Below are 22,500 nucleotides of genomic sequence, written 5' to 3' on the forward strand. Positions count from 1 at the left end.
GTCACTGATAGCAGTGTGATGGATTGGGTTTAAGGCATAAGGCAAAATGTCTTTTTGGCTTCTACTCCTTATGCCTGAGTGTTAATCTTACTAGAATTAGTATGGACCACAAGGGGACACTCGCCATAGTTAAATAGGCACTGCTCGTCACAAGTAACTGGCTATCCTTTTATGTATATAGCTTATGAGTCCGCTATGGATTTGGTCAGTCATGCAAAGAGAAGATGATAGAATGGCACCCCAGTCCCAGGCGTAACGGGGTGCTTAGAATTTCCTGGGTTATAAATACTAAAGAAAAATTGAAAATAGGTAACGGGAATGTTAGAACCATAAATCAAATTGGGAAGTTAATGAAAGTGGAAAGTGAATTTATGAATTATATCTTGGATATCTTGGCCCTAAGTGAAATACGTTGCATGGAGATTTGTAAGGAAACTTTAGACCTAGGCAATATATATATCTACTCAGGAAGATCTGATGGAGTTGGAAGAAAAGGGGTAGGAATGATTATGACACCAAGAGCAGGAAAGGGATTAACCAAGTGGAGAGCTGTAAATAGTAGATTATTACTAGCAAAGTTCAAATCAAAGGAGTGCAATATGAGTATTATAGTTTGATATGACTCAACAAATGATTCTTCTGAAGAAAGGAAAGATGAATACTCTGAAGAACTGCAGAGGGTAATAGATGAGATCCCTGAAAGAGATATGAAAATTGTGATGGGTGACTTCAATGCTTAAGTTTGAAGACATAATCAAGAGATAAAGAATGTGGTGGGTGTTGAGTGTCTTGGCGAAGTTGCAAATGAAAATGTAGCACATTTCATAAGTTTCTGTTCAACAAGCAATTTTGTCACTGGACGTACTCTTTTTCAACACAAGAACATCCACAAGTGTACATGGACTTCACCACGTGGCAATTACAAAAATCTGATAGGTCATATTGCCATTTAGAAAGAGAGAAGGATGACTCTGAGAAATGTTAGAAGCTGTAGAGGTGCAGATATTAGTAGTTATCACCAGCACCTCATTCCCACAGTAAAATTAAAACTGAAAGCACCCAACAGAAAGAGGGATAGAATACCTAGGTTTGATACAACTATGCTTTTAGAAGAAGAGCATAGAGAAACATTTGCAATTGAATGTAGGAATCAATTTGCAGTCTTAGAAACACTTAAGAGATGGAGAACAGACAATTAATAAAGAATAGTGTGATATTATGAACATATATCAATCAGTTGGTAGTGAAGTCTTGGGAGACAGTTACAAGGAGAAAGCTATGGATATTGAATGATACTTAAGATACTATAAAAAGGAGACAAAGACAGAAATTGCTTGTTGAAAAGTTTTCGAGGAAGTGATGGAAATTACAAGGTAGAGCGTGCTAAGTCAGTATTGATATTGAACTCAAAAGGAAAGCTAGAAATGACCGGAGAGAATATTTAGACAGTAAAGCAGATGAGGCTGCCAAAACTATGAATTCAGGAAGTGGCTATGGTGTAAGAATTTCTCATAGAATTATTAATGAAATCTCGATTAGGGCAAAGAAGAAGTAGCATATACCCATCAAAAAGAGAGAGCTCTGTTATAGCAATAAAAGATGAAGGAAGACAACGTTGGATGGAATACTTTAGTGAGGTTATGAGTAGGAGATATGAAGGGAATAATTTGATTGATATACCTGATGCTGATGAAGACCTTGATATACCCATGAATGAAATTAGTGTGTTTGAAGTCGAAGCTATCCTCAATAAACTAAAGAGATGGAATAACTACCAAAATGATACTGGCAGAAAATGAAGTGACTCCCAGACTACTTACAAGATTATTTTGTAGAATATGGCATGAAGAGGCAAAACCTGATGAATGGGAGTTAAGAGTGTTGGTGCAAAAAAAAAAAAAAAAAAAAAAAAAAAAGAGACCTGACTGATTACAATAATTACAGAGACATAACGCTTGCATCAGTTATTATGAAAATGTGTAGTATGCTTATTCTAAAGAGACTGGCGAGAATGAGAGATTTAGAAAAGGTAGAAGTTGCACTGACCAAATTTTCATTTTGAGACATGTCGTACAGCAATGCGTTGAATATAGAAATCCCCTTTTGATTGCATTTGTGGACTGTGAAAAAGCCTTTGATAGTGTGCACCGGCGAATTTTGTGGAGAGTCATGCGTTGTTATAGAATCCCTCTTTGATATGTAAATTTTATTAAGTCTGTTCATGAGCATAGCAAGTGCAAAGTTAATGATAATGAAGTCTTATCAAATGAATTTCCAGTGGAGTACTCCAAGGAAATGTGTTGTCACCTATGTTGTTTATCCTCATGGATTTTGTAATGTGTAGAACAGTCAGAGATGGTGGAGAAGGATTGGACTGGATTGGTGATAGGAATTTAGCAGACCTAGAATATGGTGATGATGCTGTCCTTGTTAGCAGAACACCACAGGATGTTCAATGATTGCTTACCAGAATGCATTAAATATCACAAAAGGTTGGGCTGAAGATCAATAGAAGAAAGACAGAGATGATAGTAATGGAAGATGAAATATCATTGGAAGGAGAAAAGAAGAATGAGGTAGAATCATTCAAGTATTCATAGGAACTATGTTCTTCAATACAGGGACTTTAGAATTGGAGTTTAGTGGAAGATTGAAAAATCAGACAATGGTTAGGTTAAGTAAAATTTGGATAGCAAATCGTCTGAAATTACATATAAAAATCAGACTATACTGTATATCAATTTAGTGAGATCAGTGTTACAGTATATACATGCGTCATGGTATGACAATGAAACAATTTCCAATAGAATTAGTAGATTTGAGAACAGAGCCCTCAGAAGGATATTGGGAGTTAAATGTCAGGACAGGATTAGAAATGAAACTGAGAGATTACACGAGTGTCATATGTGGATGAGATCATGATGAGGGGTAGATGGAGATGGTTTGGGCAGGCTCTTCACACTCCCCAAGAGAGATTAGTTCACCAAATGTTCAGCTGGGCTCCTCAAGGGACTATAAGAGTTGGAAGACCCAGGCCTACATGTCTGAGGACTACGAATCACGAAGTAGATGATGAATGAAGAATTATTGAATTAAAAGCTCAAGATAGAGACGACTGGCGAAATCTAACCGAGGCCCTTTTTCGTCAACAGGCATAGGAGATGATGATGATTATATATATATATATATATATATATATATATATATATATATATATATATATACAGTATATATATCCATATAAGCCATATATTTTTTATACATTAATGACTATTCTCTTACCAACCTTGGGATCAGAGCCCCAGGCGAAATCACACAAAAGACAATAGCTTCTGATCAGCTGGGAGTCGAACCCTGGTCCAGGAAAATTGTGTGAATAATGACATACCTCCTGGCCAAGTGATATGTCATTGTTCATACATCATCCAAGTTTCCTGGACCAGGGTTCGACTCCCGGCCGGACAGAAGCTATTGTCTTTGTGTGATTCCCCACGGGCTCTGATCCCGAGGTTGGTAAGAGAATCCAGACATTAATGTATAAAATATATACTGCTTAATTGACTAAGAAAAACACATCTAAATATGCTAAATTTATCATATATATATATATATATATATATATATATATATATATATATATATATATATATATATATATATATATATATATATATATATTTATATATATATATATATTATATATATGTATATATATATATATATATATGTATATATATATATATGTATATATATATATATATATATGTATATATATATATATATATATATATATATATATATATATATATATATATATATATATATATATATATATATACACAGTGGAACCTCTACATACGATTGTCTTTACATACGAATGTTCCAACACCCGAATTAAAATTCGAACAAATTTTCGTTTCGACACCCGAAGTCTTGCTCCAACATCCGACGTAGATCATATGCGTAGAATTTTCTCGAAGCGTTGATCGTAGTTTTTTGTTTACGCTGGTAGACGGTAGCACGTCGGAGGGACGCCAATCGAGCGGCGCCTTGATCAGTCCTCTCATCTCGTGCGCATCGTGTGGTTGTCCTCTATTCGCTCCGTTATTAACCCTTTTACCCCCAAAGGACGTACGGGTACACCCCTTATAAGCCATCCCTTTACCCCCATGGACGTACGGGGTACGTTTTCTATACTTATGCGTAGATAACAGGTCTTGGCAGGCCTTGTATTTGAAATACAACGCTTTACTGTTGTGATGTTGTTCCTTCGATGTCTTGTCATCAATGTAACATGAATAAAAAGTTTCTCTGGGCCCCACAAGGGTCAAGATGGACCTTTAAATTTTCTTTGAAGAATCAGCTGATATTTCCTGTGTAGTAATTTTAGGTTGCATAGGCATTTACACAAATATTACGAAAATAAGGCACTGTTACCAGTGCAAGAGTGTGGTGTTGTTGTTCCTTCGACATCTTATCATCAATGTAATGTGAATAAAAAGTTCTCTGAGGCCCACAGGGGTCATGAATGACCTTTAAATTTTATGTAAAGGAAACAGCTGAATTCATAGCTATTATTATCGAATAATTACGTAAAATGGTTCCGTTGCCATGGTAACACAATGTTTTCATTGTTTTACAATGCCCAGATCCCCACAGAGGTCAAGATGGACCTTTAAACTTTCTGTTATCAATCAGATTATTTTTCTTTGTATTTTTTGGGGTGTTTCATAGTCATTTATACAAATTTTACGAAAAATTATCATCATTACTCCTGCGTGACTATTGTTTGATTGTTCCTTGGATTCAGCTCATATATCATATGCAGTATGTTTAGGTTTCATAGTTATTTACACGAGTAATTACTAAAAATGATTTCGTTACCATGGTAACGATGTGTTTACGTTTGCGCCATGGCGTAGGTGAGAAGTTCCCCGGACTGAGCGTAATGCTCTTTAAATCTCCGTGTCTCGGAATTTAAAGGTCCGAAAGCAGCTTATTTAAGTTGCCATGCGGTTTTTATGCTTATCATGATTATTTTTGTATATTTTTTATTTCTATTTTGCCGAAACCTTTAGTATATTATTATATTCATCGCCGTTATGCTCATTCCCGCGCTCGATCTATATGAACAACGTGTTGGCTGGGTGACTGGGACGAAGTAAGCAGAGCGACTAGCGAGTCTGCCAGGAAGTAATTAGTTCAGCTGTTGACTTTGCGAGAGAACCTTGGCTTTCGTGCGTTATCCGTCAATTTTGCGCTTTTACAGCCTATTCTAATAAGTGATAGTGCTTTATAAATTTTTAGAATATTCCTCTTTATATGTGTGAAGGCATTTGTTGGATAAAATGCCTAAAGGTCAAGTAAGATCAGTGTATAAATAAAAAATTCCGTGAATGATGGTAGCTCAAGGCAAAAAATTACGACCGTTGTCTCGACATGGTAACTACGATTTGTAAGGTTGGTGATGTGTTTATGCATGTATGTTTTCATATTATTTCAAGTATTCTATAGGAATACATATAGTATATATATATATGTATATATATATACTGTATATATATATATTCATTTGAAAATACGTCGATTTATTTTAGGCAGCCAGTGTGCATATTTCAAACTGACTTTGCTGAGAGAGAGAGAGAGAGAGAGAGAGAGAGAGAGAGAGAGAGAGCGAGAGAGGGAGAGAGAGGGAGAGAGAGAGAGAGGGAGATTGCAAAAGTTTCTTTCTTTCGGTCATAACTAACCTATGCCTAGAGGAATTTTATTATTTTTTTTTTTTATTTTTGAAGAAAATTTATTGAACTTTTTTATGACATGTGTGAAAATAAGGATAAAGCAATGTAAATAGTGGGTATCGTTAGATGAAGTTAGGCGATGACAAACTTTTTTTTATTTTATCGTATACATTCCAATAAATCACAGAGAATTCTCATTACAGATACTTGAAAATTATACCATCTTATGGACAATTTATTCAGCTATAAAATTGTATCTAATAGTTTGTAGTTAGAAGAAATGAGTAAGGAAAAAAAATAATAAAATGTGCAAAAACTGTAAACCCAAATTTCTTCACCGCAAGTAACGAGATTTAGGTTTTCAGTTTTTGCTCGTTTACTATTTTTTTCCATGTTTCCTCTCTTCTAACTACAAATTCTTATATACGATTTTATAGCTGAATAAATTGTCTATAAGATGGTATAATTTTGAAGTCTCCTTGATGAGAATTCACTTTGCTGTATCGGAATGTATACGATAAAACATAAAACATTTCGTCATCGCCTAACTTCACCTAACGATAGCCACTATTTACATGGCTTTATCCTTATTTTCGCATATGTCATTAGAAAGTTCAATTAATTTACTTCAAAATAAAAAACAAAAAAAAATTACTCTAAATATAAGTTACGTATGATCGATAGAAAGAAACTTTTGCAATCTCCGATTTTCGTTACTTGCGCTAAGGAAATTTAGGTTTACAATTGTTGTGAGTATACTATTTTTTTTTCATGTTTTCCTTCTTTTAACTACAAACTATTATATACCATTTTATAGCTGAATAAATTTTCTATAAGATGGTATGGTTTTAAGATTTCTGTGATAAGACCCCTCTGTGCTTTGTCGGAATGTATACGAAAGAAGATAAAAAATTTCGTCATCGCCTAACTTCATCTAACAATAGCGGCTATTTATATTATTTTCTTTATACTTTTGATAACTATATTGAAAACTTCAATCTTTTTCCAAAAAAAATAGACCAATCTGACCTCTCTAAGATGAAAATTGAGGCTGTGGGCGCGATTTGAAAAAAATAAGTCGAAAAGCCCTTCAAAACTGAAAACACCTGGGGCTTAAGGCACGGAAATTTCCAAGTACCCCGGGGGTTAAAGGGTTAACAGTGCTTTTTATCTTCCTTTTTCACGTTTTGTTTTTTTTATTTTATGGTTAATCATGGGTCCTAAAAAGCTTAGTTTCGGTTCAGGAAGTAGTAGTGGTGAGAAAAGGAAGTAGTCAATGCTTTTATTAGAACTAAAGCAAGAAATAATAGAAAAGCATGAGCGAGGTGTGCGTGTAAGCGATCTGGCTAAACAATATGGCCGGAATATGTCTACGATCTCGACGATCATCAAACAGAAGGCAGCCATTAAAGCAGTCAAACCATCGAAGGGGATCACCATTATTTCTAAACGTTGCAGCCCTACCCTGGAAGAGATGGAACGCCTTGTGTTGATATGGATATAGGACAAAGAGATTGGTGGCGATACGATCACTGAAACGATCATTTGTGAGAAGGCCTGCGCTATCTATTGTGACTTAAAGGCGGCGGGCTCTGGGGGTGACGCAGGGGAGAGTTCAACCGATCCTACAATGGAGGAATTCAAGGCGTCTCGAGGTTAGTTCGAGAAATTTAAGAAACGGACCGGGATTCATTCAGTTGTTTGGCACGGAGAGGCTTCAAGTTTGGACACCAAGGCTGCTAACGATTTTGTTAAGTTCGAAAAGATCATGGAGGAGGAAGGCTACTTAGAGCAGCAAATTTTCAACTGTGATGAAACCGGTCTGTTTTGGAAAAAGATGCCTAGTCGAACATACATTACCAATGAAGAGAAGAAAAGGCCTGGACATAAGCCTATGAAGGATCGGTTGACTCTTGCCCTTTGTGCCAAATGCCAGCGTGGACTGCAAATTAAAGCCGTTATTGGTTCACAATTCTGAAAGCCCTAGGGCATTTAAGGCAGGCACATATAATTAATAAAGACATGCTGCATGTTTTGTGGCGTGCTAATTCTAAGGCTTGGGTCACTAGGCATATCTTTGTTGAATGGGTAAACCTAGTTTTTGGCCCTGCTGTCAAGAAGTACCTTCAGGAGAGGAATTTGCCTTTGAAGTGCTTGCTTTGTTTGGATAATGTACCCACTCACCCCCCAGGACTCGAAGATGATATCATCGACCAGTTCAAATTCATCAGAGTGCTGTATCTTCCACCGATCACCGCCCGTATCCTCCAGCCCATGGACCAGCAAGTCATCTCTAATTTTAAGAAGCTTTACACCAAGCAGTGTCTTAATGTCACGCAAAGCACCAACTTCGCATGAATTTTGGAGGAGCCATTTCAATATCGTGCACTGCTTAAAGATCATAGATCAGGCTTGGGAGGGAGTAACTCGTCGGACACTGAATTCAGCTTGGAAGAAGCTTTGGCTTGATGCTGTTTCTCCTAGAGATTTTGAAGGTTTCGGCCCCAAGCCTGAACCTGTGCTTGCCGTAGAGGAAGACGTAGAAGAGATTGTATCCCTTGGCAAGTCCATGGGTCTGGAGGTTGATGAAGATGACATCACCGAACTCGTCGATGAGCATCATGAAGAGCTCACCACCGAGGAACTCAAGGAGCTGCAAGCCAAGCAGCATGATGAGTTCCAAGCACAGTTGAGTGAGTTGGAGGAGATCGAGGAAGTAGGTCACATCTTAAGTTTGGCTGAAATAAAACAGATGTTGGCATATCATCAAGACGTGGTTGATTTCATCCATAAGCATCACCCACAGAAACTTCAGGTTTGCCGTTTAGTTTCGCAGTTCGATGATGTTTGTTTAACTCATTTTAGAAAAATTCTCAAAAGCCGTACCAAGCAACTTTCACTCGATAATTTCTTTAAAAAATCTACAAAGCGGTCTAGTGATCGTGATGAAGAGAAAGAAAGTGAAGCAAAGAAAAGTAAGACCGAATCGAGTGAAAGTGATGCAAATAAAAAATAAAAAAGACGTAGGTCACATCTTAAGTTCGGCTAAAATAAAACAGATGTTGGCATATCATCAAGACGTGGTTGATTTCATCCATAAGCATCACCCACAGAAACTTCAGGTTTGCCGTTTAGTTTCGCAGTTCGATGGTGTTTGTTTAACTCATTTTAGAAAAATTCTCAAAAGCCGTACCAAGCAACTTTCTCTCGATAGTTTCTTTAAAAAATCTACGAAGCGGTCTAGTGATCGTGATGAAGAGAAAGAAAGTGAAGCAAAGAAAAGTAAGACCGAATCGAGTGAAAGTGATGCAAATCAAAATTAAAAAAGACGTAGGTCACATCTTAAGTTCGGCTGAAATAAAACAGATGTTGGCATATCATCAAGACGTGGTTGATTTCATCCATAAGCATCACCCACAGAAACTTCAGGTTTGCCGTGTAGTTTCGCAGTTCGATGATGTTTGTTTAACTCATTTTATAAAAATTCTCAAAAGCCGTACCAAGCAACTTTCTCTCGATAGTTTCTTTAAAAAATCTACGAAGCGGTCTAGTGATCGTGATGAAGAGAAAGAAAGTGAAGCAAAGAAGAGTTAGACCGAATCGAGTGAAAGTGATGCAAATTGAAAATAAAAAATAAAAAAAAAATGTAAAAAAAATATAAAATATAAAAATGAAAAAAAAAAGTTAAGCTAAGTTAAGTTAAAGTTCACATAGTGTAAGTTAGAGTAAGTTACGGTACGTTATCGCAGTCGCCATCTCTACCTCCTCGCTGATCTTCCGTCTCCTCCTGCGTAGCAATTCCTACACCTGCGCTGGCCTGTCTCTAAGGTAAAGTGTCAATAAAAACTCCTTTTTTATTTATTTTTTCTATTATTCTTTTTTAGATTTTTCTGTATTATGCAATTGTATTAATGTTATGTGTAATTATGTGTAGCAATTTATTGAGGAGTTATGGGTTTTTGGGCTGAGGAACAAATTATACAAACTACAGTGTATTCTTATGGGAATATTTGCTCCAACAAACGATCGTTTTAACATACGATGCAGTTCCCGGAACGAATTAAGATCGCATGTAGAGGTACTACTGTGTGTATATATATATATATATATATATATATATATATATATATATATATATATATATATATATATATATATATATATATATATATATATATATATATATATATATATATATATATATATATATATATATATATATATATATATATATATATATATATATATATATATATATATATATATATATATATATATATATATATATATATATATATATATATATATATATATATATATATATATATATATATATATATATATATATATATATATATATATATATATATATATATATATATATATATATATATATATATATATATATATATATATATATATATATATATATATATATATATATATATATATATATATATATATATATATATATATATATATATATATATATATATATATATATATATATATATATATATATATATATATATATATATATATATATATATATATATATATATATATATATATATATATATATATATATATATATATATATATATATATATATATATATATATATATATATATATATATATATATATATATATATATATATATATATATATATATATATATATATATATATATATATATATATATATATATATATATATATATATATATATATATATATATATATATATATATATATATATATATATATATATATATATATATATATATATATATATATATATATATATATATATATATATATATATATATATATATATATATATATATATATATATATATATATATATATATATATATATATATATATATATATATATATATATATATATATATATATATATATATATATATATATATATATATATATATATATATATATATATATATATATATATATATATATATATATATATATATATATATATATATATATATATATATATATATATATATATATATATATATATATATATATATATATATATATATATATATATATATATATATATATATATATATATATATATATATATATATATATATATATATATATATATATATATATATATATATATATATATATATATATATATATATATATATATATATATATATATATATATATAGACACACACACACACACACACACACACACACACACACACACACACACAGTCATACCTCTCTTCGTGAAAGACTGCTTACGCTGATTTTCAAGCTGTGAAACAAGATGCGAATATTTTTATGACTCACTTTACGAAAAAGGTTTCACTTTGATAAAAGAGATTTGCCAGCCAGGCTGATAATGAAATAGTCACCCATCACAGAGTTGAAGAAAATCGGTTCAGACAACAGAAAATGTAGCTGTTGTCTATAATAGGGGTAACTATAATAGTACAGTTTTGTACTGTATGTATTGTATTATTTTCCATTTATTATTACATTATGTTGTAATAACTACATAATTTATAGGTATTATTATTATTATTATTATTTTTATTTTTATTACTTGCTAAGCTACATCCCTAGTTGGAAAAGCAGGATGCTATAAGCCCAGGGGCTCCAACTGGGAAAATAGCCCAGTGAGTAAAGGAAACAAGGAAAAATGACATATCTTAAGAACAGTAACAACATTAAAATACATATTTCTTAAATAAACTATAAAAACTTCAAACAAAACAAGAAGAGAAATAAGATAACATAGTGTGTCCAAGTGTACTCTCAGGCAAGAGAAAAAACATTTAGTTTAGGTTTATTGAATGGTTCAAATTTATTTGGCTGTACAGTATTTTATTTGTGGTTATACTGTAGCTTTATAATGAGATTTAATGTGGTGTTTTGTAGTATTTGGAACGAATTGGGGAATTTGCTTGTGAAATGTGACTCATAACACAAAAAAAAAAATCACTTTATGAAAGCCACTCCAGAACGAATCAGTTTTGCGTTGTGAGGCATTACTGTATATGAAATGTCCTGCTTTTATAAAAAAAATCTGATCAGATTTGGCAATGGCTGTTGATAACTCAGCAGGTAGAGTTTAATGTTTCTAACCCTAGTTGTTTGCCAGTGAAAGTTTGTCACAAATTGAACAAGGTTTTAGGTTTGAAACCCCTGATCCACCACAAATTTTTAATTGAACGTTTCATAAATTTTGATTAAATAATAAATGAATTTATAAGAAATATTGAGGTAAAGAAAATTCATTTGCTCAATTTTGTAAAATTTAATTTTCACCTTTTCTCCACAGCATATGAAATGCCACTAAGCGAAGGCCTTAATTTTGAGAAGAAACTATTCCATGCAACCTTTGCTACGGTGAGTAATGTGTGAGTACACACATATAAGTTGTAGTACTTTTGGTATCTGTATGATGAACAAATTTGTTTTACTTGACCCATTACCTCACTTATTGTTGATGTGGAGAGATTATTGTTGATAAGTTGATTGTGATCCATTTTGCTAAGAGCCAGTTTCCTATGTGAGGTAAGCTGAAACATGAAATACTTCATTATTTTAATGTTTTACCCAACATTAATGTGCTGAAAGCTGCTAGTTAGATTTGGTTAGTGAAGTGAAGGTTGAGAGTTTAGACTATTTCTTTAGGTTAATTTCATAATAATGTTGGGAGGAGGGTGTTAATCCCTTCACTACGAGGACATTGCTTGACATCAAAACATACCCGGTGCTAAAATCGATGACATATCAGATACTTCATTTACAAATATAAACCATATGGAAGTTGAAATGACTTGTATATCATACAAAAGAGTATAGCGAGTGGTTGTATATCGCCTAATTCACACTCGGGAAATTCCACTAAAAGATCTCCCCTCCCTGATATTAGCCCCTCCTCCTCCTTTCTTCTGCCAACCAACAAAGATTTTAGGTTCCTTTAAGTAGCTTCCTAGGGTATATTTGACTACGGTGATATTCCCAGAGAATTTAACTTAAGGTCTCCAGAATTCTAACTCCTGGCGCGAATATCCTTAAAGTTTCCTTTTAGGATATCGCATAATATCAGGGGACGTATTCTTGACACGCCACATAGCAATCTGCACCCCGCATAGCGTTTACGCTTCGAGGGGGAAAAGTGGCAAAATAAAAGAGGAGCCGTTGTAGAGTTTTCCTTCCTCCGTTACTGTTTGAGTACTTAGATGGCGCCATAATCGTCGGCCATCTTCATTCCTTTTTCTATAGCGGTTCAGCTTGGTGGTTTTCCCAGTGCCTTGTTTTCAGGATTTATCATGCAATCTCCAGCTTCTTCTGCCTCTGGAAAGTTGAGTATTTATTTCTTATGTTGTATAAATTTAGCTCTGGCTGTAAAGTAAGAATTAATTCGAATTAAACTATGTTTCTTGGCAGAGCTATTGCCTAGACTGGAGGCGCCTTCGGCGCTGTCGTTCGTAACGCATGAGTTATTTAGTTAGTCAGAACGACTTTCCCGGTATAATAGCTTAAATAAAAATATTTAGCTGTGTAGTCTTCATTGCTAGGAATTATTTATATTATGCCGATAGTATTCACATGAGTTTTGGCGAATTAGGTAGCCGATCTTGTTTACGCTAGGCGTTATAGTTTACTCTATTGCATGATATTATAAGTGTTCCTGGTGCTATTAAATTTAAATGAAGATAATAGGCAATTTATACATGTAAGATATATGGATTGCATATAAAATTTCCTCTTCTAAGATAGTATACGAGAGAGCTTCGATGAGTCAGGTAGTCGATCTCACTGTCGCTAAGCTAGTAGCCTAGTGGCTTTAGTATACTTTCATACAATCTCCCAGGTTACCCTCATGTATAGGGTAATCCCTCCTTCCCTCTTGAGTATAGCCTATGGCTACAATCCTAGTTGGTCTTTCCTCGAATTGTGATTCTGGTAAGGTTAGGCTAGGGTTTTTCTGCCCCTTCACCTAGCTACTGTTGGTTAGCTTTGGGTTTGGGTCAGAACCTCAGAGTACTTGTCGTGTGCCGGCAGCTGATCGATAGGGTGAATGTACTCCCCTCTCGGATCTTGTTGGTTGGCACAGGAGGCCTTGCCTCCCTAGACTGCACTTGAAGGGGTCATGTGATCCCCTTCTCCCTGTGGTTTAGTTGACTAGTCCTGTGCTCGCAGACCCTAGGCTGAAGAATAGTGATTATTTTTCTGCCTAGGATGGCGCCGGCATTGGGACTCTATGATTAAAGGGGGCGGCTAGAAGATGCCGGCCCCCTTTACTGTATTGGCAGACCCTAGGCTGGGGAATGTATTCTCCATATGCCTAGGATGGCGCTGATACTGAAACAGAGTTTCCTTTAGGTGTGGTAGGGCCGGCATGCTGCCGGCTCCTCTCACACCTTATACAGGACCCTATCCCCTTCCCATTCTGTCCTTTAGTGATGGCCTTGCCATCACATCCTTGTGGCCGTTGTCCTACAATCTCGTTGATTGCCGGCAGGTTGTAGGGCCGGCTTGGGCTTCTGCCTGTTAGCCTAGTCGTATAGCTTCCCTATCGGACATGAAGTTCCGTGAAGTTCCGGGATAGCTGTATCGGCAGGTCTAGCTGCCGGCAGGAGACCCATTTGCTTTGGAGTGTTCTTCAGTCCTCCCTTGGGCTGCCATCCACATCCTATGACCGGCAGATACCGGCATAGAGGTGGATGGGTGGAAGCTTGATTATTATATATTCGCCCCTTCCATTAGAACCCTCATTCAGGAGGAAGGAAGTGATACAGTGGCTAGTGACGCCACCCTTACATCGCCCTTCACTCCTTGCTTTCTCTTTATGGGCTAGTGCCGCCAGCTACTAACCTAACTGGCGGCTGCCGGCCACTAACCTTGCCGGCAAGATGCAGGCTAGACTTGTGGTCCAACAGCCGTTAATTCACTGTCACATCTGACTCTGCCGGCTGAGTCGGGCACTCCGGCCATTACCCTGTCACATTGAATGCTGGCTGGGATAGTGTGCCGACAACCGGTGACCCGCCGGCGTCTGGCAAGCCGCCGGCAGTCCTGTGAGCCACCGGCAATGGGGTGGACTGCCGGCCATAAGAATGATCAATTTTGTGCCAGTTGAATTGAGTTTGAGGTACTAGCCTTGCCGGCTGCATGCCGGCAGCAACTACAGTAAATGAATATACAGTAGCCAGTACATCTGTAGTATAGAGTATACTGCAGACAGAAAACTATGGTATATAATTATACAGTAGTAATAATTTTCCAACATGCTCTGTGTGTCCAGGCGCAGTCTATTGTTGAGACCTTATAAGATTGGGAAAGGAATTCCCTTTTCTTTATACTGATAGTTGATTAGTTATTCTGACCTTCATTATTAACTCTTTTGGAAGTGGGTGTTGTTTACACTACTCTTTCCTTATAGGATAAAAATATAACCCTAGAATTAATATTGAGGGAGGTCACAGCAATTGGCTGGGCGGGAAACACAGGTATGTGTCTTTCCTATTTCATTTCTAGCTTACCTATCCTAAGCTATATGCATTAAAATAAAATGGAAAATTTTATTATGATACTTATTATAATATTAGTTTGTCTAGTGAGATAGACTACGTTATATAGTGATACCTCTGGATACCAAAGTTTCTGCTTACGAAAAATTCAGGATACGAAAAGCGATTCGAAGATTTTTATGCCCCAGTATACGAATAAAATTCCAGGATACGAAAAGCTTACGAGATCCCAACTCGACGCCGAGAGTAATTTTAAAAAGCGCGCGCCGCCAGACTTTGAACTTGGGTAAACTCACTTACAGCCTCCCGCTCACCCATTGGTTATCTCCCTACTCAGATGCTAGCTGACGCCATAAGATCCTGCTTTCCTATTGGTCGGCAACTATTCCACCTTGCTTACGCACGGGCGTTCATCTCTCTCTCTCTCTCTCTTTTCGTTCCGACTGCGGTATCGTTAACAGACATTGTGTGCTTTCGCTTGTTTGACGTAGTGTTAAATACATTCGTACGCCACGTGTTATCGTTATTAAACATTCGTTACTGTGCACTGTACTGTATTAGTGTTTACTATACTGTACATAGTACTGTATATAACGTACATAGTGTATTACATATTGAGCTTAATACTGTAGCCATGGGTCCCAAGAATGTTGCCGAAGGAAAGAAGAAGACGACGATGCTCTCGATGGAGACGAAACTCGAAATCGTGAAAAATTACGAGTCTGGCATGTGTTTAAGTGCGATCGCCAAGGAGTATGGCCGGAATCCATCTACGATAGGCACCATCCTGAAGCAGAAGGCGGCCATCAAAGCAGCGGCACCTTCTAAGGGCGTCACTATTTTCTCCAACAAGAGAACCCACGTGCATGACGAGATGGAGAGGCTGCTTTTTGTGTGGATCAAAGACAAAGAGATCTCAGGAGACACCATCACTGAGACTACAATTTGCCAGAAGGCCTCCGCTATTTTCGGTGATCTCGTGCGTTCTCAGGCCGAAGAAGGGGCAGGAGAAGGAACATCCCAGCAGGAAGCCCCAGAGTTCAAGGCTTCTTGGGGGTGGTTCGAGAAATTCAAGAAAAGGACTGGTATTCATTCAGTGGTACGGCATAGGGAGGCAGCCATCTCGGACACGAAGGCCGCCGAAGCCTTTGTTAAAACGTTTGAAGAGTTGACTCTGCAGGAAGGCTACAGTTCGCAGCAAGTTTTCAATTACGACGAAACTGGGCTTTTCTGGAAGAAAATGCCTCGTCGGACGTTCATCACGGCGGAGGAGAAGAGGCTACCCGGACATAAGCCTATGAAGGACAGGCTTACCCTTGCTTTTTGGGCAAACGCCAGTGGGGTCTGCAAGATAAAGCCCCTGCTGGTGTACCTTTCTGAAAATCCCCGAGCCTTCAAAGCCCACAAAGTCATCAAGGAAAACCTTCCCGTGATGTGGAGGGCGAATGCTAAAGCCTGGGTAACGAGGCAACTTTTCATTGATTGGTGAATGTCTGCTTCGGTCCGACTGTCCGAAAATATTTGGAAGAAAAGCGCCTCCCTATGAAATGTCTGCTGGTGTTGGACAATGCTCCAGCTCACCATCCTGGCCTCGAGGAATATCTTCTGGCCGAGTATTCCTTCATAAAGGTCCTGTATCTACCGCCTAACACCACCCCTCACCTCCAGCCCATGGACCAGCAAGTTATTTTTAATTTTGAAAAATTGTACACGAAGCATCTCTTCCAGAGATGTTTCCAAGTCACAGAAAGTACAAACCTCACTCTGCGTGAATTCTGGAAAGATCACTTTAATATCGTGATATGCCTCAAACTCATCGATCTCGCTTGGCAGGAAGTCTCGAGGCGTACCCTGAACTCATCTTGGAGGAAGCTGTGGCCTGATGTTGTCTCTGCACGAGACTTCCAGGGGTTCGGGAAGCCTGGATGCGAAGCCGAGATCGTTGACGATCCTGAACCCATTCAGCAGTCTGAGGTGGCTGACATCGTACATCTTGGTACGTCCATGGGGCTGGAAGTTAGCGCCGAGGATATAGATGAACTTATCGAGGAGCACCACGAGGAGTTGACGACGGACGACCTGAAGGAGTTGGAGACGATGCAAATGAGTGTTGTTCAAGAGCAGTTCTCTAGAGGTGATGAGGAGGATGTTACACCTTTGAAAACGGCAGACATTAAGGAAATTCTCGCATGTTTCCATAAAATGGCAGACTACGTCGAAAAGGAACATCCAGAAAAAGTTTATTCCAACCGTGTGCTTCAACACTGCAATGACGTTTGCCTAACGCATTTTAGAAATGTGTTGAAAAGTAGGCAGAAACAAGCTTCAATGGATAGTTTCTTATTAAAGAGGCCAGTAGTATTAGTAGGCCAAGACGAAGGTGAAAGTGAGGAAAAGAAACAGAAAAGAGGAAGTGATGAAGAATTAGAAGGTGAAAGTAAAGAAAAGAAACAGAAAAAAGAAAGTGATGAAGTAGAAGAAATTTAGAAAATATGAAAAATGTAGTTATTAAAAAGCAAAAAAAAAAAATTCAATTTTAAGTTTTATGTTACCGTTAAGTGTTAAAGTAATTTTTTCTTTCATTTTATAGTTTTCCATACGTAATGTTAAGTGTTAATTATTTCTGCCATTTTTTTATTTCGCAAAGTTTAAGTGTTAATGTGTTAAGTGTGTAAATTACTGTACGTAGTCTGTCACTTGTTACGTTTTCTGCCTTATGCCATCCTCCTCTGCCGCGACTTCGCTATCGGACATCGTCTCAATCAAAAGGTAAGTTTCAACTTTTTTGTTAATTAACTGTAACCTTTTTTTCAGGGTATCAATCCTTAATTTAGGTGTACGTACAGGTAACAATACACCTTCACTGATCCAAATGCTTTACATACAGTACCGTAACTTTTATACAGTAGTACTGTAAAGAAATCGGACCGTTTTCTTAGGGCTTAGAGGGGATAACTAGGCTATAACTACATTATTGAATAATCTCATGGTGGTTTCTGGAATGGATTAGGCTGTTTTTAACGGTTGGGTTAATTATTGAATGATAAAAATGGCTGCATTGCATGGTGTCTTTTCGTAAGGCTTGGAACGGATTAGGCTATTTACATGTAAAACGCGACTCAGGATACAAAAAAATCAGGATACGAAAAAATCAGGATACGAAACCGTATCCTGAACGGATTACTTTCGTATCCTGAGGCATCACTGTACTCATTTTATTTTCCTCTCTTTACAGGAGGACCATGTGAAGTGCGATAGTGTTTTCTGCAAGGTGCGCAGCAGAAGCTTCTATGGCCATCTGGGGTGTAGGACACACTCCCGCTGTTCCATCACCAAGGGACCTCTCAAATACTGGGACCCACAGATATGTACAGTTTGTAAGGACCTGTTGTATGAGGCGTTTGAAAATCCCAAGACAACGGAGTCAAGGGATGCAGCTCGGGACAAGCTGCGAAGATGGGTTCGTGGCTTCCAAAAGAATGCCACGGGGCCTTACCTCCCTATTGAGCGTATGAGAGCCCTTCTTTTCCCCAAAGCATCTGCGGTTGCTGTTATTCCTCAGCCTCACCCTTGTGTCCAGATATCCGTTAACACGGATGTCTCGGATGCGATGAAGGACATCCATCTAGATGATGAGAGGATGTCAGAGGTGTCAGAGGACACCGAAAAGGACCTTCTAGCAGAAGGTCGAGATGAGGAGTCAACAATGGCTCCAGAGACGGAAGAGGAGGAAGTCGAAACAGTCTCTGTTTCGTCGGTTCCTGCCCCAGAACCTGTAGCCTCTACGTCCTCCGCTCCTCAACCTGAGAGGTTCGACGACACCCTGTCTGCCATCAAAGCGATGATGGAAATGTTCGAGAAGAAGAGCGAACAAAAGGAAGCGGCATTCAGGAGGGAGATTCTTCAGATTACAGTGTCCCGTGGGTCTCAACGGAGACTCAACGATAAGGATCTTCCCTCGTGTTCCGAGGCCGAGTACATGCCGATAACTAACGGTAAGATCTTTATTTCAGAGAAGCTGGGAGCTGCCCTTATTGAGGACATCGAGTTCTGGCCCAGCTTTGAGTCCTATCCAGACTGCTTCGTTCGTCTAAGGACGGAACCGGTATCCAAGGAGGAGACAGAGCCTAAGGAGGTCATAGTGCTTGACCATACGAAGGCTCAGGCTTTGCTAGCCAGCAGCTTGAAGGACAAGGGCTTCACCAATTCCAAGGTGCCGTCCCTGAGCAAGAAGCATCCCTCTTTTCTTGCTCCAACAACTATGGCTTTCCCCTTTGTGGAAAAATCATTCAGGGCGGTGATTAAGGCAGTGGAAGTGGGGAAACCTTGCCCTGCACTGGAAGAGTGTAGGCCCCTTTCCCTAGCCTTCCCATCGGATGACAAAGACTGGAAGGATATTCAACTTACCTTCTCAGTCGGGAAGTTGGAGGCTGATATCGCTGGACGTCAGTTCAACGAAAACCCCTCCAAGTTGTCTGAGTTTCTCCTACGTAGGGAACAAGATGCAAAGGAGAGGCTTGCTGCCTCTCTGTCCCTCCAGGTGTTCATGGTTATGGCCAAGACACATTTGGCAACCCTAATGAAAGATTTCTACAGCTTCGTTAGGGCAAGAAGGGCTTGTAGAGAGTTCGTGTTTGCTTCGGCTACGGTTAAACACGAGCCCAGGAAGTTGATATCTTCCAATACCTGGGGGAGACCTATTTCCAAACGATTTGGTCAAAGAGATAGTCAACAAGGCTGCCAAGGAGGATAGAAATCTTCTCCAGAAGTGGGGCATGTCGGCTAAGAGGAAGTCTTCTCCGGATGAGGGTCACCAACCGAAGAGGAAGACAAAGAGTCCAAGAGTGCCAACTCGCCCTGCTAGACAATAACAACTTCCCGTGACCGCGGCGCCACAGACGGTGGCACAACCCCAACCCACCTACCAGATGGTACCCCAGCAGGTGTGACTCAGTCACCAGCCTTTACTCCCGCCTATGAGAGGGAGACCACCACCTTTTGCCCTAAAGGTAGGGGGTCGGGTAGAGATTCCTCTACGTGTCCCTCGAGAGGAAGAGGGGGTAAGGGAGCACGCGGTCAAGGAGGCAAGCCCTCCGGAAACCAGAGGCAATGAGATGCTTCCGGTAGGAGGAAGACTCCGATTCTTCCGGGATCGTTGGACCTTCGATCCCTGGGCCCACATCATAATCAAGAATGGACTAGGTTGGAACAGGAAGACAGCTCCACCATCATTTCCTCAGTTCTTCCAACATCCACCCCCGTTCTGGAAGAATATACCAGAGAGCTTTTGAGCAAACGGGTGATGAAGAGGGCATAGTCCATCAAATTCCAAGGAAGGCTGTTTTGTGTTCCCAAGAAGGACTCAGACAAACTCAGAGTCATTCTGGATTTGTCGCCACTCAAGTTTATCGAGAACAAGAAGTTCAAGATGCTGACCCTTCAACACATAAGGGCCCTGTGGCCCAAAAGGGCATACACAGTCTCCACAGACATGGCAGATGCCTAATGGCACATTCCGATCAATCGCCAACTCTCCTCCTACCTAAGATTCAGGCTACAAAAAAGAAAGTACGCTTTCAGAGCCATGCCCTTCGGACTAACCATAGCCCCAAGGATCTTCACGAAGCTTGCAGAAGTAGTTGTTCAACAATTACGCCTACAGGGTGTCCAGGTGGTATCATATCTGGACGATTGGCTGGTGTGGGCAGCATCCGAAGTGAAATGCTTGCAAGCATCCAAGAAAGTGATCCAGTTCCTGGAACATCTAGGATTCAAGATCAACACCAAAAAGTCTCGACTATCTCCAGCTCAGAAATTCCAATGGCTTGGCATACATTGGGACCTACAGTCTCATCGTCTCTCCATTCCTTTAAAGAAGAGGAGAGAGATAGCGGGATCTGTCAGGAGACTTCTAAAATCCGACAGGATTTCAAGATGCCAACAGGAGAGAGTGCTGGGCTCCCTCCAGTTTGCATCAGTGACAGACCCAGTGCTAAGAGCACAGTTAAAAGATGCATCAGGAGTCTGGAGAAGATACGCATCAAACGCTCAAAGAGATCTAAGAAGACCACTACCGATTCGGCTACGATCACTTCTCAAGCCATGGTCGGAGGCCAGAAGTTCAAGAGGTCAATACCTCTTCAACCGCCTCCACCCTCAGTCGTCATCCACACGGTATGCATCATTGGAAGGAGGGGGAGGTCACTCTCATCAACGCAGAGCTCAAGGAACTTGGTCCCCTCTATTCAAGACCTTTCATATCAACATTTTGGAGGGCATGGCAGTCATCCTCACACTGAAGAAATTATCCCCTCGTCCTTCAGTCCACATAAGACTAATTCTGGATAGCGAGGTGGTAATGAGATGTCTGAATCGTCAGGGCTCGAGATTGCCTCAACTCAACCAAGTGATGTTGGCCATCTTCCGGTTAGCGGAAAAGAAGAGATGGCACTTGTCAGCAGTTCACCTTCAGGGGTTCCGCAATGTGACAGCGGACATCTATCCAGGATAGCTCCGATAGAGTCAGAATGGTCCCTAGACGCAAGATCATTCTCCTTCATCTTACATCAAGTCCCGGAACTGCAGATCGACCTCTTCGCAACGAGCGACAACAAGAAACTTCCTCGATACGTGGCCCCGTACGAGGGCCCTCTAGCGGAAGCAGTGGACGCCATGTCCCTAGACTGGAACAAATGGACCAGGGTTTACCTGTTCCCTCCACCCAACCTGCTGATGAAGGTCCTCAACAAGCTGAGATCTTTTCAAGGAACAGCAGCCCTAGTGGCTCCCAAGTGGCCCCGGAGCAAGTGGTTCCCCTTGATTTTGGAATTACAGCCGAGGCTGATCCCTCTGCCGGACCTAGTTGTGTCTCAACAAGTACAAAAGTCGACTGTCTTCGCTTCATTACAGAAAACCCGAGACCTTCATCTCACGATTTTCTCTCCCTAGCAGTAAAGAAAAAGTTCGGGATCTCAAAAGAAAGTATAGACTTCTTAGAGGAATAAAAGTCAAAATCTACCAAAAGGCAATACGAGTCATCTTGGAAGAAATGGGTGGCCTTTGTCAAGGCAAGATATCCAAAGGAAATTTCGATGGATTTCTATTTGTCTTTCTTTATTCACCTTCATGAACAAGGTTTAGCAGCCAACACGATAACTACGTGTAAATCTGCTTTGACAAGACCTTTGCTTTATGCTTTCCAGGTAGACTTGTCTAATGAAATTTTTAACAAA

At 38.7% G+C, this 22,500-nt stretch overlaps 1 protein-coding gene across 1 annotated transcript in view; it reads left to right on the forward strand.

Moving 5' to 3' along the window:
* LOC137648621 (enoyl-CoA hydratase, mitochondrial-like) overlaps positions 1–22,500 on the forward strand; it is a 237,554-nt gene that overhangs the window by 185,334 nt on the left and 29,720 nt on the right. The window contains exon 6 of the mRNA XM_068381560.1: positions 12,067–12,134. Coding sequence (XP_068237661.1) covers positions 12,067–12,134 — 68 coding nt within the window. The remainder of the gene's footprint in view (positions 1–12,066; positions 12,135–22,500) is intronic.

This window comes from Palaemon carinicauda, chromosome 10 (genome assembly GCF_036898095.1).
Source record: "Palaemon carinicauda isolate YSFRI2023 chromosome 10, ASM3689809v2, whole genome shotgun sequence".
Taxonomy (NCBI): domain Eukaryota; kingdom Metazoa; phylum Arthropoda; class Malacostraca; order Decapoda; family Palaemonidae; genus Palaemon; species Palaemon carinicauda.